The sequence below is a fragment of the Oncorhynchus kisutch genome, unplaced genomic scaffold (genome assembly GCF_002021735.2).
Source record: "Oncorhynchus kisutch isolate 150728-3 unplaced genomic scaffold, Okis_V2 scaffold1805, whole genome shotgun sequence".
In the NCBI taxonomy this organism is placed as follows: domain Eukaryota; kingdom Metazoa; phylum Chordata; class Actinopteri; order Salmoniformes; family Salmonidae; genus Oncorhynchus; species Oncorhynchus kisutch.
Window position 1 is genome coordinate 4,495 of NW_022263750.1, and position 18,495 is coordinate 22,989.

General features: G+C 41.6%; 1 protein-coding gene across 1 annotated transcript; it reads left to right on the plus strand.

The window, feature by feature from the left end:
- The first annotated feature begins 11,068 nt into the window (after window positions 1–11,068).
- Window positions 11,069–16,059, plus strand: LOC116367974 (gastrula zinc finger protein XlCGF17.1-like). The gene is made up of 3 exons (XM_031819048.1): window positions 11,069–11,192; window positions 13,752–13,842; window positions 14,771–16,059. Exons 1-3 carry the CDS (start codon window positions 11,069–11,071, stop codon window positions 15,711–15,713), a joined length of 1,158 nt encoding a protein of 385 aa, XP_031674908.1. The 3' UTR covers window positions 15,714–16,059.
- Window positions 16,060–18,495: the final 2,436 nt, after the last annotated feature.

Sequence of the window (18,495 nt, forward strand, 5' to 3'; positions counted from 1 at the left end):
AAAAATAGCACTCCAAAAGAAGATGCATTTTCCAGTTAGATACCAACTTGAAAGAGGGATCTTTATCTTAAAACCCACATGGAAAACAGACATTTGGCAAATAACATATAAAGAGAGGCTGACTTGACGCCAAACCAACAACAGTAGTTACTAAAACATAAATTGCTAATGTATGATTTAAAACGTGGATTTTATGATGTAATGTCAATTTTATACATTTCTATCCCAGGACCACTCAATTTTCAAATTCTCTATAAATCTGCTGTGGATTACCCAGAATCCCACACCTTTATCACACGAGCGGCGCAGCGGTCTAAGGCACTGTTCTTAAATGAATTGCCTCGTTAAACCGTTACACTGGCAAACAAACTCAGCAGCACAGAGAAGATCATCCATATGACGTTGAGAAATACTGCATTGTGTGTAGTTTGGAAGAGTCACAAAATAAGTTAATGAATATGTAATAACGCAAAAACATTGTTTGTACTTATAGGTAACCATATCGTGATTACAATTAGCTTACTAAGTCTTTAACCACACTGTATTGTTACACTGGTGAGTTAAAACTCATGCTTCGTACACTTTAATTTGTTATCTGAAGATAAAATCTACATTTTACTCAACTGTGTTACCCACTCCAGTCAGCAGATGGCGGTCTGGGAATTTATGGTTATGCTGTAGGTGTGACGTATAATCTAGTGGACGGAACGCTTCTTTCAACAGCAGCAACAGTTAGTCAGGGAGCTTGATAGACAAATAGCCGAACCAATAAAGCTCTTTAGACGCTTTAGTGTATATTAGCCACTGTGTTTTAAACCCACTTCTGTCGTCTAGTTAGTTATCCGATTTAATTTAATATTTATGCTGTTGTTGTTATTATTCAGCTAGCGGGCTGGTTAAGTTAGCATTAGCCTAGCTAACATCTCCGACCATGAGTTCACCAAGCTACTCTCCTTCTAATGAAGAGAAGGATATCACAGTAAATCAAGAAGTAGGGAGTGGGGCCGTTACTGTGAAAGAAGAGGAGGACGCGTTCAGAGTGAAAGACGAGGAAGATATCACAGTAAAACAAGAAGTAGGGAGTGGGGCTGTTACTGTGAAAGAAGAGGAGGACGCGTTCAGAGTGAAAGAGGAGGCTGATGTCACAGTAAAAGGAGAGGAAGATGCAGTTTATGGCGTGAAAGAGGAGGGGGAGGAGATTACTTTTACATCGAAAAAGGAGGAGGAAGAAGAGGAGGAACCTGGGTATCTGGGCCCGGTTTCCCAAACGCATCTTAAGGCATCCAATGGTTCTAACGATGAATTTAGCCATAAGATGGTTTTTAGAAACCGTTCCCTGATTAACACTGGTAAGTACTGTCTTAACAACAGAGGCACAAACTCTGCAGTTGAACTGATGTTAGGTGTTAAGGTGGAAATCTGCAATTGCTACATCCATATTGTGACTTTTAAATTATTTATTTACAGCCATTGATTCTTGAAGAATATAACACATGCCTCATGAGTTGAGGTCAACTGTTGTACCCCATCAGAACCCCAAATAAGCTTTAGAAACAATGTAAATCAACACTGTATAGCAGTTAAGAACAAATTCTTATTTTCAATAACGGACTAGGAACAGTGGGTAAATTGACAGATTTGTACCATGTCAGCTCGGGGATATGAACTTGCAACCTTCCGGTTACTAGTCCAACTCTCTAACCACTAGGCTACCCTGCCGCCTCAACATGGTTAAAACTATAATGTAGGTCTGTCTGTAGTTACATATCTCCAACCCCATAATCTTTTATTACCAAAATAGTGGTGGAATGACAGATTTGTTATTGTTTGAACTGCAGATTGCTGGGTTTTGTGTTTTTTTTAAACAGCAACAAAATGGCTGCCCAGAGACTTGGTTAACAGCTGAGGGATGGGGGAAGGAGAAGTGTAATCACTCTCAAATTCATAGAGAACGATATTGAAGAAACCTTAACCCAACACCTAGCGACCTCGTCAAGAAGTTCAGACATCTTGGCGTAACAGTTATAAGGTGTTGATTTGACAGTCGCTGGACCCAGGTTTGAGTTCAGCTCAGGGCTACCCCCTGAATTCAATACACTATGAATACAAGGACTGGCCATCCATGAGGTCATATTGATAATTTAACCAGTTTTCTAGGCTAAATAGTATATTCTAGAATTCATCCATGATGTCATAATGACAGTTTAACCAGGTTTCTAGGATATATAGTATATTCTAGAATTCATCCATGATGTCATAATGATAGTTTAACCAGGTTTCTAGGCTATATAGTATATTCTAGAATTCATCCATGATGTCATAATGATAGTTTAACCAGGTTTCTAGGATATATAGTATATTCTAGAATTCATCTATGATGTCATAATGATAGTTTAACCAGGTTTCTAGGATATATAGTATATTCTAGAATTCATCCATGATGTCATAATGATAGTTTAACCAGGTTTCTAGGATATATAGTATATTCTAGAATTCATCCATGATGTCATAATGATAGTTTAACCAGGTTTCTAGGATGTACAGTGGGGCAAAAAAGTATTTAGTCAGCCACCAATTGTGCAAGTTCTCCCACTTAAAAAGATGAGGCCTGTAATTTTCATCATAGGTACACTTCAACTATGACAGACAAAATGAGAAAAAAAATCCAGAAAATCACATTGTATGATTTTTTAAATGAATTTATTTGCATATTATGGTGGATATGTATCTCCCTCATTTTTCAGAGTAAAAGCCTGAAACAATGCCTAAAGAATGACCACATGTAGAAGAAGCCATAGAGATCGTGACCTGGGTCCCTAGTCTTTGTATGGTGGATAGGCTTTCAATGGAAAAACAGCCTTTCAAAATAATAGTACTTCCTGGATGGATTTTCCTCAGGTTTTCGCCATATCAGTTCTGTTATACTCACAGACATTATTTTAACAGTTTTGGAAACTTTATATTTTCCATCCAAATCTACTAATTATATGCATGTCCTAGCTTCTCGGCCTGAGTAGCAGGTAGTTTAATTTAGGCACGCTTTTGATCCAAAATTCTGAATGCTGTCCCCTACCCTAGTGAAGTGAAGCATTCTATTTAATTAAATAATTAAGACACACAAATTACTCAACGTCATAACTAGAGGGAGCCGCTCGTCAACACAACCTGACCGGAGGGAGCCGCTCCTCAACATAACCTGACCGGAGGGGGCCGCTCGTCAACACAACCTGACCGGAGGGGGCCGCTCGTCAACACAACCTGACCGGAGGGAGCCGCTCGTCAACATAACCTGACCGGAGGGAGCCGCTCGTCAACATAACCTGACCGGAGGGAGCCGCTCGTCAACATAACCTGACCGGAGGGAGCCGCTCGTCAACATAACCTGAACGGAGGGAGCCGCTCGTCAACATAACCTGACCGGAGGGAGCCGCTCGTCAACATAACCTGACCGGAGGGAGCCGCTCGTCAACATAACCTGACCGGAGGGGGCCGCTCGTCAACATAACCTGACCGGAGGGAGCCGCTCGTCAACATAACCTGACCGGAGGGGGCCGCTCGTCAACATAACCTGACCGGAGGGGGCCGCTCGTCAACATAACATTAAATTCAATTAAATATACCTTCCGGCAACCCGCCTCACCCAATGTGATACGGATCTGCTTTTTTTTTGGCCCTTATAGCTAGAACCTTCATCAGAAGCTAATTAGCTACTAGCTATTTAGTCATTGTTAGCCATTGCTAGCGGCCTTTACCTTTTTAGCTCAAACACCAGTCGCTTTTAGCCTGGATAATACCTGCCAGTCTGCACAGCGCGATATCAACCCTGAGCATACCTCTTTTGCCAATTGGCCTGGGCCCTTTGTCGACACGGAGCCCCGTTGTCGGGCTGATGGAAAAGCCAAAGAGCATTTTACTGGTTGAAGTGTTTTTTAAGTGCAAAGAGGTTGATTTGCGATGACGATACAAACATTATATTAAGTAGGATGTTCAAACGAGGCTTACAATTTTAATCCAAAGTAGTGTGACATGCTCTCATAAGCAACCTGGACATGGAGGTTACTCCCCTGAGGTTTCCCCCATTCACATTCAGAATACATTGTGAAAAAACAAAATCTTTGCTCACCATTTTTGCTCCAGGAAGATATACTACATCCAAAACTATCGGTTTCTTCATTAGGGGGAACGAGTTTCTACCAAATTGCATGTGCATCGCCCTCGTGCCGCAATTTTAGCAAACACAGAAAGGTGCCTATGTTGGAGACCAAAAGTCGTCTGGCACACTTCTTAGGATTTCAACAACTTTAATAACTTTTTTTCTAGCCTACAATCATCGGTGTTACTACTAATGTGAAAACAAGACAAAATATGACTATTCTTGCTCATTTTTAAGACAATTGTCAAATAATCATTACAGACAACAATTGTTGTACAACATCATGGCTACGCTGTTGGCATCACCTTTTACAGTGGATTTCCGCTGTTGTGGGCCTTTAACCATCTGTCTGACTTTGTTGTTCACACAGGAGAGAGACGGGACTACCATGGGTCCTCTGGGGAGCCTCAACAACCTCATGACGCTGACGAGGCAGAGAACAGTCTCTCCACATTAGAACACCCCAAGAAACACCTGCAGAGATCCACAGGGAAGATAACTCTCTGCTGCTCTGACTGTGGGAAGATATTCACCTCATCAGGCATTACAATTCATCAGCGAACACACACAGGAGAGAAACCTTATAGCTGTACTCAATGTGGGAAGAGTTTTACTACATTGAGCAATCTGACTCGTCACCAAAGAACACACACAGGAGAGAAACCGTATTGCTGTACTCAATGTGGGAAGAGTTTTACTCGGCTCAGCAGCCTGATAACACACCAGAGAATACACACAGGAGAGAAACCTCATAGCTGTACTCAATGTCGGAAGAGTTTTTCTCATTCATCAGGCCTGATATCACACCAGAGAACACACACAGGAGAGAAACCTTCTAGCTGTACTCAATGTGGGAAGAGCTTTACTCAACAGTGCAACCTGATATCACACCAGAGAACACACACAGGAGAGAAACCTTATAGCTGTACTCAATGTGGGAAGAGCTTTACTCAACAATGCAACCTGATATCACACCAGAGAACACACACAGGAGAGAAACCTCATAGCTGTGATCTGTGTAACAAGAGATACTCTGATAAAAGATCTCTGATCGAGCATCAGAAAATACATGGAGTTATTTCATGATATCAATTAATTAATGTCACAATGTAGAATGTTTTAACATTGTAGAAGGAGTAATTTAATGATGTCACAATGTAGGACCCTAAATGTTTCTCCCCTGTTCTATTGATTTCAACATGACATGGATATTATCCTCAGGGGAAAGATCCAGGCTCTGAATTGAGAGAGTAATATTTATGTGATTTAACTAAAAGTGACCCACGTGAATCAAAGTGAAACACTTCAAAATGTAGCTAGCTGTTTTCTACAAATTGTCCTCTAACCAGGGATGTACACATTACTCCCAGATTCCGTGTGGTTTTTGAGCTGTTGCAACCTCATCTCCCCTCTCTCGCTCAATTGATGTCAACGTGATATTGATGAGTGATGACAAATAAGTGCTGTTCCATTGTTTAGCGACCCCTAAATTTAAATGCAACAATCAAAAATGTATCTGATTGTCTTCTGCAGGTTGTCCTCTAACCAGTGAGGTAAAATGTATCTCCCATTTCCATGTGTTTTTTGTTTTGTTTTACTTTCTAGAGCAGGTTCAACCTGATTTCCTCCCAAATCCATATGCGTTGCCATGGAACACAATTTATTTTGACTGCACTTTTTTCCGTATTGGAAATTAGTTTTGTTTGCGCTCGTTCCAAGGGGACGAGAGTTCTAGAAGCTAGTGGGTTTTAGGATTCTATTGAAAGAAAAATTAGAAAAAAATAATATGATTGTTTATTATTATTTAGGAATAGGTGTTTTTTCTTGTTTTTAATTGTTGACAGCCAGTAGACACCATGTTTATATTGGTGAAGGTGAAGCAGTGTAGTTGATTATAATGTGAAATTGAAGTTGTTTTCTGTTGGTGGTGAGCAAACTTGTCCAACAAAAATATAGGATAAATTTGTTGTCTTAAAGGGGAACAGGCTTTGGTTTTTCCATTTGTGTTTTGAGGTTGGACTTTAGCACGTATAGCTCGTTAGCATGTATAGCTCGTTAGCACGTTGGGCGCACAGATCGGTGTCACCTCGTTAGTCATTATGTGTTACACCTGTGCTGGCTTATTTCATCTCATTAGTGGTAAGCTGTTTCACCTGAGCTGGTCCAGGTTCTATTTAAGAGTGTCTGGCCCAGTCTTGTTACATGTGGAGAGTCAACACCTTTAGTTGCGCCAACTTTTTGTTTTTTTGGTCTTTAAGTTTGGTGTGGGTTTTTCTTTTGTTTGCCTCTTCTTGGACAGATTTAGTGGGTCTCATGGTGGGTGTCTTTTAGGTCCCAGTTGTTGTTACTAGTCAATTTTTAATCGACACCCTCAGTGTCTTTCAGAACCCCTCCAATTAACAAATATGTGCAAAAGCAAAACATATCTTAGTATGAAAAACAGTATCTTCCACTATGTTAAAATAGTGCATGGTATGTACGTTTAGTATCACTTTTCAACCAACCCAGTTCATTTGTTGAAACTGAAATGTTTTGAAATCAACAATACGTCAAAAGATTCAACTACTGGATCAATCCCACTTTTCCAGCCTGCTGAAGGCGTGGTGGGAGGTAAACACCACCCCCGACTCTACCAGGGGCTTGAGGTGGTCTCCCACAGCTCTGCTTATGTCATGTTCTGTGAACTTGCTGTTCCATTTCTTGCCTGCCCTGTAACAAGGAAACACATTTAGTCAAATTATACAGATGCACAATCGAGTGCATCCTGTCGGGCTGTATCACCGCCTGGTACTACCTGCCCTCCAGGACACCTACACCACCCGATGTCACAGGAAGGCCATAAAGAACATCAAGGACAACAACCACCCGAGCCACTGCCTGTTCACCCCGCTATCATCCAGAAGGCGAGGTCAGTACAGGTTCATCAAAGCAGGGACCGAGAGACTGAAAAACAGCTTCTATCTCAAGGCCATCACTGTTAAACAGCCACCACTAATATTGAGTGGCTGTTGCCAACATACTGACACAACTCTAGCCACTTTAATAATGTAAATTGATGTAAAATATATATCACTAGCCACTTTAAACAATGCTACTTAATATGTTTACATACCCTACATTACTCATCTCATATGTATATACTGTACTCTATACCATCTACTGCATCTTGCCTATTCTGTTCTGTACCATCACTCATTCATATATCTTTATGTACATATTCTTTATCCCTTTACACTTGTGTGTGTATAAGGTAGTAGTTGTGGAATTGTTAGGTTAGATTACTCGTTGGTTATTGCTGCATTGTCGAAACTAGAAGCACAAGCATTTCGCTACACTCTCATTAACATTGCTAACCATGTGTATGTGACAAATAATATTTGATTTATATACAACACTCAAAGTAGTGGATATGGAGCATCTACAGCCTCAGTTACACCTGGAACCTAAATGTGACTCCTGTCATCTGATCACTCCAAACTGCATTAGGTTCAGATCTACCAGGACGGACCTTTGACAGTCTGGATGCAGTCAGGCCACTGAATATAAATAAGCAAACTGGAGATTCCTTCAAAACGGTTGCCGACAGTTAACGTGTAGGGCATTGCAAGGTTGGGTGACCAGGGTCATCTGGGACTGCCTCCTGGAGGAATTCAGGTGTGTGAAGGCTACCTGTGTCCTGCGTAACGTCATGAGGATGGACATGAGGACCAGGAGGGGATCTGCAGCTCGCCGCCGTGTCCCAGAGGAGGAGTCTGCTGCTCTGCAGGATGTTTCAAGGATGGGGTCCAACAAGGGTGTGCAAAAACAAAACAGGCTATTTTAAATCACCCATATTGACAAAATGTGGAACAATTGGACACCCTATAACCCACACACACCTACACACTCCTACACACTCATGTGTCAAACTGATCAATGGATTGTGTTGTGCAGTAAGCAGGTTCAGGTGTATAACTGTGGCTCCTTCCACCGTCAAGAGAATAGGCAAGAGGGCCAACCATGGACAATAGTAAGACACTTCATTATTTCTAAAACTATGCTATATTGTTTGTCTAGAGAAGAGACACTATTATGTAATTGTGATGAACTGAGAGAACATTTATGTAGCACTGTGATTCATTAATCATGTGCTGCATTCCCTGCTCCTATGTGTTTACCTCTTTCCCTTTCTGTCTTTAACACCTCTCTCTCCACCTCCTCTTTCCCTTTCTGTCTTTAACACCTCTCTCTCCACCTCCTCTTTCCCTTTCTGTCTTTAACACCTCTCTCCTCCTCTTTCCCTTTCTGTCTTTAACACCTCTCTCCTCCTCTTTCCCTTTCTGTCTTTAACACCTCTCTCTCCACCTCCTCTTTCCCTTTCTGTCTTTAACACCTCTCTCTCCACCTCCTCTTTCCCTTTCTGTCTTTAACACCTCTCTCCTCCTCTTTCCCTTTCTGTCTTTAACACCTCTCTCTCCACCTCCTCTTTCCCTTTCTGTCTTTAACACCTCTCTCTCCACCTCCTCTTTCCCTTTCTGTCTTTAACACCTCTCTCCTCCTCTTTCCCTTTCTGTATTTAACACCTCTCTCTCCACCTCCTCTTTCTTCCTGTTTTTATAATTCACAACAGATGTGCATTGATGGACAGATTGAACTTGTATTTATAACACTTGGATAATGAGCTTTTCAATAAAGCATTTCACACCAGATCAATGCAGATGAAGGGCATTAGATGTTGAGATGAACCAGTGTTAGAGTATTTACATGATGCATAGGAAGTGTAGTGTAGTGTTTAAAAAATATATATTTCTGTATATATGAATTAACTAGTTAAATCCTGTTTCTAGTCTATTAGTTACAATGTGTAACCATTAATGTCCCAGGACCAAGATTGGTAAACACTGTTGAAGTGTATAATTGTAATACATACATGCAGACACGGCATCATTCAAAGACAGGAATTTGATCACCTCAAAGACATTCATACCTAAACTGCACATTAATTTGCCAAGGTAGAGTACATGATCAGTGAATATATTAAATGTACAGGCTACAATGTGGGGATCTCATGCATGGTAATAACTACATGTATATTTGACTTGAATCCTTGGCAAAACATGATATTATATTCTACTCAATCCATAGGCTTCATTAATGTCATTCAGGCTGTTTTGAAGTTGATACAACTGGCTATGATAGTTGAGGTTCATAGCTAGGTTCTGAACTAATATGTATACCAAACATTTGGGTCCATACACAGATCACCTAGATAGCTAGCTACACATCCATGGGCATACAGGGATTTTAAATCATCCACTGCACAATGACATACGTTATTTCATCTATCTGCATGGCAAATACAAATTTGTACATTCAATTTGCAGTAAATTCTTCAGCCAGCTAGATTCTATACATCCACTTTTTCACAAAACGACCGCCTGGTTTGTGGGTTGTTTAAGGTGTCCCTAAAACAACCAGAATGACAATTTCATACTCATGTCACAACACCCATAAAACTAGACCAGCTAGCTGGCTAAATCACGATTTTCGTAAATGAACTATGATTAAAAAAAGCATAATCCTTTGTCTCTCCATTAACTAACATTCCTATTGTTAGTAATTGGATATGTAGACGGACGAGTCGGTCAAGGATCGATTCAGACAAGGTGGTAAATTGTATGACAAGCTACAGTTTATTCAGAGTGAAGATATCTAGAACAGCGTAATTACGGCTCTCCCGCTGGTTCGTACGGAAGCGCAGACGAAGAAGAGGCCGTTACAATCAGTACACCACTATTATATAGAAAAGAAAGTAGGTTGATTCTGGAAGATCGGATCTTTGGATTGGTTCAGCTGGGGTGTAGTCTGTAGTCTTCCGCCATTGGCTCAGTTGTCTGTCCGTCATCGTAGAATCCTATTCGGGCATTCAACGTTCAGCTACAACGGAGATCATGTGTGTGTGCGCTGGTTTTGGCCATTAGTGTAATGCGGGAGCTATCCTGTAGGGGACCCCACAGGCTCAACTCTGAGTGGTAGCCCCCCCTTAACAATAGTTTGGTCACCTACATAAGAATTTGCATTTCTCTACACTATCAACTGTACATGTTTTTTGCATGATTCGTTATGACGTTATAATCCCTTACATTTGCTTCCACCCTAGTATTTCTGTCCGCCATCTTTGATCCATTTCAGGTCTGTGTAGGGGTACCCCTCTCTCCTAGTATTTCTGTCCGCCATCTTTGCTGAAAAAAGTCCAACAGTCACTTGTGCAGCAGCAGCCTGCCCCGGTCCTAGTGCCGAATCGATATGAAGTTTAAGATATGATGGAACGGTTCACGAAAAAAAGAAATCACACAAAAATATATTGACTGATATTGATTAATTTAGGGAGGGATAATTAATATTTTAGCACTAGCGTCGTCTCTGATTCCAACCCTTTAACTTTTTGTCTGAAAATTAAATAAACATTTTACTCAACTGCGTTACCCACTCCAGTCAGCAAATGGCGGTCTGGGAATTTATGGTTATGCTGTTGGTGTGACGTGTAATCTAGTGGACGGAACGCTTCTTTCATCAGCAGCAACAGTTCGTCAGACACCTCGGTAGCTTGCAGGACAATAGCCGAACCAATATAGCTCTTTAGACGCTTTCGTGTATATTAGCTACTGTGTTTTAAACCCATTTCTGTCGTCTACTTAGTTATCCGATTTAATTTCATATTTACGGTGTTGTTATTATTATTCAGCTAGCGGGGTGGTTAAGTTAGCATTAGCCTAGCTAACATCCCCGACCATGCGCTCACTAAGCTATTCCCCAGTTTTAAACCCACTTCTGTCGTCTAGTTAGTTATCCGATTTAATTTCATATTTACGGTGTTGTTATTATTCAGCTAGCGGGCTGGATAAGTTAGCATTAGCCTAGCTAACATCCCCGACCATGCGGTCACTAAGCTACTCTCCTTCTAATGAAGAGAAGGATATCACAGTCAAACAAGAAGTAGAGAGTGGGGCCGTTACTGTGAAAGAAGAGGAGGACGCGTTCAGAGTGAAAGACGAGGAAGGTATCACAGTAAAACAAGAAGTAGAGAGTGGAGCCTTTACTGTGAAAGAAGAGGAGGACGCGTTCAGAGTGAAAGAGGAGGATGGTGTTACAGTGAAAGGAGAGCATGTAGTTTATGGCGTGAAAGAGGAGGGGGAGGAGATGACTGTTACATCGAAAAAGGAGGAAGAGGAGGAACCTGGATATCTGGTTCCGGTTTCCCAAACGCATCTTAAGGCGTCCAATGGTTCTAACGATGAACTCAACCGTAAGATGGTTTTTAGAAACCATTCCCTGATTAACACTAGTAAGTACTGTCTTAACAACAGAGGCACAAACTCTGCAGTTGAACTGATGTTTGGTGTTAAGGTGGAAATCTGCAATCGCTACATCCATATTGTGACTTTTAAGTTATTTATTTACAGCCATTGATTCTTGAAGAATATAACACATGCCTCATGAGCTGAGTTCAACTGTTGTACCCCATCAGAACCCCAAATAATATTTTTTTACTATAATGTTTAGAAACAATGTAAATCAACACTGTATAGCAGTTAAGACAGATTTGTACCATGTCAGCTCGGGGATGTGAACTTGCAAACGGTTACTAGTCCAACGTTCTAAGCATGAGGATACCCTTCTGCCTCAACATGGTTAAAACTATAATGTTGATATCATGGATGGTCAGTCCTTGCATCCATAGGTCTGTCTAGTTACATTTATCCAAACCCATAATTTTATTACCAAAATAGTGGTGGAATGACATTTGTTATTGTTTGAACTGCAGATTGCTGGGTTGTGTGGGGTTTTTAAAAAGCAACAGAATGGCTGCCCAGAGACTTGGTTAACAGCTGAGGGATGGGGGAAGGAGAAGTAACCACTCTCAAATTCATAGAGAACGATATTGTAGAAACCTTAACCCAACACCTAGCTGCCTCGTCAAGAAGTTCAGACATCTTGGCGTAACAGTTGTTGACTTGACAGTCGCTGGACCCAAGTTTGAGTTCAGCTCAGGGCTACCCCCTGAATTCAATACACTATGAATACAAGGACTGGCCATCCATGATGTCATAATGATAATTTGCCTCTACCCCGTCTTCTGGCTGGGTAGAGTACTTTAGGATTTTAGTTACTGCAGTGTAACAAGGGCCTAACCCTTCTATTTCTGCGTAATGGCCCTTCGCGTGAGTTTGGTTTGTTCCTTCGTTCACGTTGTCACTCCCTTATTTTCCGGTCTAGTATGAGGTCTTGGATAGATATACTCCTATTTAAATATTCTGAGTGTTATGGATTCCTCCTGTATTTCCTTACCTTCAAGTCTCTTTTACCTCTGTATATATCAATACCTAATAACTTATTCTATTGGTTATTATGCTCGTCAGCTAGTAGTCACTTGGAAACTAGTATTGGTATATATTTTGACACAAAATGAATATTTTTTACTTTTTATTTTACTAGGCAAGTCAGTTAAGAACAAATTCTTATATTCAATGGCGGCCTAGGAACAGTGGGTTAACTGCCTGTTCAGGGGCAGCTCGGGGATTCGAACTTGCAACCTTTCGGTTACTAGTCCAACGCTCTAACCACTAGGCTATCCTGCCGCCCCAAATATTCTTTAGTGCAATCACTTTAACCTATAACCAGGGTCACTTTCTGTTCAGTGAGAGTGTTGAAGGCATTTTCTCTCCAGATCTGACCTAGTTGTCAAATTTTGGCAAGTTGTCAAAATTTGTTGTCAAAGCTTTTATTAAGTCACTCTGTTTTTTGTCTTATACACATTATTACAATTCAATGGTTCTACAGTTTCCTAATACATCAATAATGCTGAATCAATCCTTAATGCTTTAAGCTATGCCAGATAATATTGCAAAACTTTAAATGCGTTAACACTTCTAACGATATTGACTAAATAGCAAAAATAGTTCAATTACCTTAAATGCTCAGCCACTTGGTCACTTTCCTGTAAGTGGTATTCTCACAGCACTAACGCTAGATTCCGAATTCCAATATCTTAATACACTTCCAACTCTGTGTATGGACTCAATATATTGTAACCGGTACTTGGCTGTGTCCTTGTATTGCTAATCACATCTGTACCTGATGTCTCACTGTGTGACTGCCGCTTTGTCTGTGATCAAGAGGTGTCTAGACCCCTGTGTTTCGGAGACTCAGTTTCGGGTTCACAAAGTTCAACCAAGTAGCTTCAGATATTGATCCAATAAGTACTTAGGCAAATTATCCGGTTCTCAAATATTGTTCTAGTCTAACAAAAAGCATATATCCTACTACTATTCACTTCTAACTCTATGCATAGACTCAATATATTGTAACTGGTACTTGGCTGTTTCCTTGTATTGCTAATCACATCTGTACCTGATGTCTCACTGTTTGACTGCCGCTTTGTCTGTGATCAAGAGGTGTCAAGACCCCTGTGTTTCAAATATTGTTCTAGTCTAACAAAAAGCGTATAGTGCAATAGTAAATGTACCTATGATGATTCTCCATATTAAGTCTGTCTCATATGTCAGTGAGGATCATGCCTCTCTTATGATCTCTGTTCTCTTTATATACCTTTTTACAGGGGAAGTTCGCAAGTTTCTGGAGCTGTGGCTAAACCACACTTTCACACTGACACTGTCCTGCTGCTTGCACCGGCCGCTTACTCGGGGACTGTAGATTGCTTACACTGAGTGCTTACTCGGGGACTGTAGATTGCTTACACAGAGTGCTTACTCGGGGACTGTAGATTGCTTACACTGAGTGCTTACACTGGGACGGTAGATTGCTTATTACGTAATCTTAGACCTGTGTCTAAATGGAAGCCTCTTATTCTAAATCTAGGTCATGCACTACTAACTCCCATTCTGCTGCTTCCGTGTTACTGTTGGCTGATTCTACTTAATGATACCAGCTGGTTGTTTCTACCACTTGAGGCGGCGTAGGTGGCATGTCAAGCTTCAGCTGGGAGAAGTCTATGATAGGTATCTCCTCTGCTTCCCCCTGTTGTCCAGTTTCTGCAGGTGTGGTCCATGGTTCCATGAGGTCCCGTGAATGCCCTGTGTTGCTGTCCCCATTGCTTGATGGAGTGGGCAGATTCTTTTCATCTCTTGTCACACCAGATATACGACATCCATAACTAGTGGTTTCGTCATTAGCATGGAGGAGTTTATGCAATCAAATTGCCCTCGTGCCGCAATTTTAGAAAACACAAAGGGGCCTGTATTGTAGACCAAAAGTCTTCTACCACACTGCTTAGAGTTTCAACAACATGAATAACTTATTTCTAGTCTACAATCTTAGATGTTACTACTAATGTGAAAACAAGACAAAATATGACTTCTTGCTCATTTTAAGACAATTTTAACATTCATTACAGACATCAATTGTTGTACAACATCATGGCTATGCTGTTGGCATCAACCTTTACCCTGGATTATCGCTGTTGTGGGCCTTTAATCATCTGTCTGACTTTGTTGTTCACACAGGAGAGAGACGTGACTATCGTGGATCCTCTGGGGAGCCTCAACAACCTCATGATGCTGAGGAGACAGAGAAGAGTCTCTCCAGATCAGAACACCTCAATAAACACCCACAGAGACCCACAGGGAAGAGAACTCACTGCTGCTCTGACTGTGGGAAGAGATTCACATCATCAGGCATTAAAATTCATCAGAGAACACACACAGGAGAGAAACCTTGTAGCTGTGATCAATGCGGGAAGAGTTTTACTTCATCTGGCAGTCTGACTCTACACCAGAGAACACACACAGGAGAGAAATGTTATAGCTGTGATCAATGCGGGAAGAGTTTTACTTCATCTGGCAGTCTGACTATACACCAGAGAACACACACAGGAGAGAAACCTTATAGCTGTGATCAATGTGGGAAGAGATTTACTTCATCTGGAGTTCTGACAGTGCACAAGAGAATACACACAGGAGAGAAACCTTATAGCTGTGATCAATGTGGGAAGAGATTTACTAAATCTGGAGATCTGACAGTGCACAAGAGAATACACACAGGAGAGAAACCTTATAGCTGTGATCAATGTGGGAAGAGATTTACTTCATTTGGCAATCTGACTCAACACCAGAGAACACACACAGGAGAGAAACCTTATAGCTGTGATCAATGTGGGAAGAGATTTACTTCATTTGGCAGCCTGACTCTACACCAGAGAACACACACAGGAGAGAAACCTTATAGCTGTGATCAATGTGGGAAGATATTTGCTACATCTGGCAATCTGACTCAACACCAGAGAACACACACAGGAGAGAAACCTTATAGCTGTGATCAATGTGGGAAGAGCTTTGTTCAAACTTGCCATCTGACTCAACACCAGAGAACACACACAGGAGAGAAATCTTATAGCTGTGATCAATGTGGGAAGAGCTTTGTTCAAACTTGCCATCTGACTCAACACCAGAGAACACACACAGGAGAGAAATCTTATAGCTGTGATCAGTGTGGGAAGAGATTTACTCATTCACACAGCCTGATAGACCACCCCGAGAATACACACAGGAGAGAAACCTTATAGCTGTGGTCAATGTGGGAAGAGTTTTCGTCAATCTGGCGATCTGACTCAACACCAGAGAATACACAGGATTGAAATCTCATTGCTGTGACCAGAGATAATCTGATAAAAGATCTGATCAAATATTAGAAAAAACATACATGTGTGCCCACTTATGAATTGATATCAACATGTAATGGATATTAGCCTCAGGGGAAAAATTCAGGCTCTGAAATGGAAGAGTACTATTTATGTGATTTAACAAAAATTGACAAACAAATCAAATTAATTTATAAAGCCCTTCTGATATCAGCTGATATCTCAAAGTGCTGTACAGAAACCCAGCCTAAAACCCCAAACAGCAAGCAATGCAGGTGTAGAAGCACGGTGGCTAGGAAAAACTCCCTAGAAAGGCCAAAACCTAGGAAGAAACCTAGAGAAGAACCAGGCCATGAGGGGTGGCCAGCCCTTTTCTGGCAGTGCCGGGTGGAGATTATAACAGAACATGGCCAAGATGTTCATAAATGACCAGCATGGTCGAATCATAATAATCACAGTAGTTGTTGAGGGTGCAACAGATCAACACCTCAGGAGTAAATGTCAGTTGGCTTTTCATAGCCGATCATTAAGAGGATCTCTTCCGTTCCTGCTGTCTCTAGAGAGTTGAAAACAGCAGGTTTGGGACAGGTAGCACATCCGGTGAACAGGTCAGGGTTCCATAGCCGCAGGCAGAACAGTTGAAACTGGAGCAGCAACACGGCCAGGTGGACTTGGGACAGCAAGGAGTCATCGTGCCAGGTAGTCCTGAGGCCTGGTCCTAGGGCTCAGGTCCTCCGAGAGTGAGAAAAAAAGAATTAGAGAGAGCATACTTAAATTCACACAGGACACCGGATAAGACAGGAGAAGTACTGCAGATATATCAAACTGACCGTAGCCCCCTGACACATAAACTACTGCAGCATAAATACTGGAGGCTGAGACAGGAGGGGTCAGGAGACACTGTGGCCCCATCCGATGATAACCCCGGACGGAGCCAAACAGGAAGGATATAACCCCACCCACTTTGCCAAAGCACAGCCCCCACACCGCTAGAGGGATATCTTCAACCACCAACTTACCATCCTGAGACAAGGCCGAGTAAAGCCCACAAAGATCTCCGCCACGGCACAACCCAAGGGGGAGCGCCAACCCAGACAGGAAGATCACGTCAGTGACTCAACCCACTCAAGTGATGCACCCCTCCTAGGGACGGCATGAAAGAGCACCAGTTTGCCAGTGACTCAGCCCCTGTAACAGGGTTAGAGGCAGAGATTCCCAGTGGAGAGAGGGGAACCGGCCAGGCAGAGACAGCACGGACGGTTCGTTGCTCCAGAGCCTTTCCGTTTACCTTCACACTCCTGGGCCAGACTACACTCAATCATATGACCTACTGAAGAGATGAGTCTTCAGTAAAGATTTAAAGGTTGAGACCGAGTCTGCGTCTCTCTCATGGATAGGCAGACCATTCCATTCAAATGGAGATCTACAGGAGAAAGCCCTGCCTCCAGCTGTTTGCTTAGAAAGTCTAGGGACAATTAGGAGTTGTGTTACACTTACCACGTTGGTGACCCACTTGAATCAAAATGCAACACTTCAAAATGTGGCGTGCTGTTTTCTACAAATTGTCCTCTAACCAGGGATGTACTCCCAGATTCCGTGTGGTTTTTGAGCTGTTAGTTTTAACAGGACGTGCAACCTCATCTCTCTCCTCTCTCACATTTTTTTTTTGCATGATATCGATGAGTGATGACAAATAAGTGTTGCATTCCCTTGTTTTGCGACCCCTAAATTTAATGCATCACTCCCAAATGTAGCTGCATCTTCTGCAGGTTGTCCTCTAACCAGGGAGGTAAAATATATCTCCCATTTCCATGTGTTTGTTTGTGTCAGTTTTAACAGCACGTACAACCTAATTTCCCACCTAATCGATATCAGTGATTTATTGCTATTTGTCAAAACATCAGTGTTTCTGGTGCTTGTGCATTTTATAAGGAGCTTGTTTAAAAAATACAAGTAATCTGATTGTTGTGGCAGATGTTTGTGTAAATAGCACATGTTATGTTTAGATTTTCAATTTATCCCCAAACTGTTCCTGCATATTGGTTATTGATTTGGACACGTTAAAACTGTGTTTTGACATTGGGCTATCCCACCAAGCAAAATTATATCGAAAAGACGTTGAAAATATGACTATGCAATCAAATATTTCATATTTACATTTCATGTAACATTTGGTAGTGATATTTATTCATGCAACCAACATGACAATTTTTTGGTACAATTATATTGCCATTGTTGCCCTGTTTTTAGAATATCAGGGTTAATTCTCACATGTGCCAAACCAAATGTTCTAGAGCATGATATTGGGGACTGGGCCCAGATCCAACAACATGCATATCTAGTGAACCCTGAAAAGAGAGAGAAGCTCCGCAGTGAGGTGGAAGTTATTATGGATATCGCAGGAGTTTCCTCTTGAAATCAGACTTGTCCGTGGCAAGGACAACTTGGTTGCTGATTATCTCTGGGGTGGGCAGTCAAAAAGATTTGTGTTTTGCGTTGAGCCAGTGTGTTTATTTGGAGTTTTATCTCTTATTCTTTTCCGTATTGAAACTGCACTGTTGGTTAGGGGCTCATAAGGAAGCATTTCACTGTTGTATTCGGCGCATGTGACTAATACAATTTGATTTGAGTTTTGTTTGGGCCGAGAGTCCCAAGGGGACGAGAGTTCTAGAGGCTAGTGAGTTTTAGGAAGACGAGAGTTCTAGAA

Excerpts from the sequence above, each read along its gene's own strand:
- LOC116367974 (XM_031819048.1), top strand. The coding sequence starts at position 11,069 with ATGCGGTCACTAAGCTACTCTCCTTCTAATGAAGAGAAGGATATCACA. Across the intron at positions 11,193-13,751 it reads CAGAGTGAAAGACGAGGAAG|GGGAAGTTCGCAAGTTTCTG; the intron begins GTATCACAGTAA and ends ACCTTTTTACAG. Across the intron at positions 13,843-14,770 it reads CGGCCGCTTACTCGGGGACT|CACAGGGAAGAGAACTCACT; the intron begins GTAGATTGCTTA and ends CCCACAGAGACC.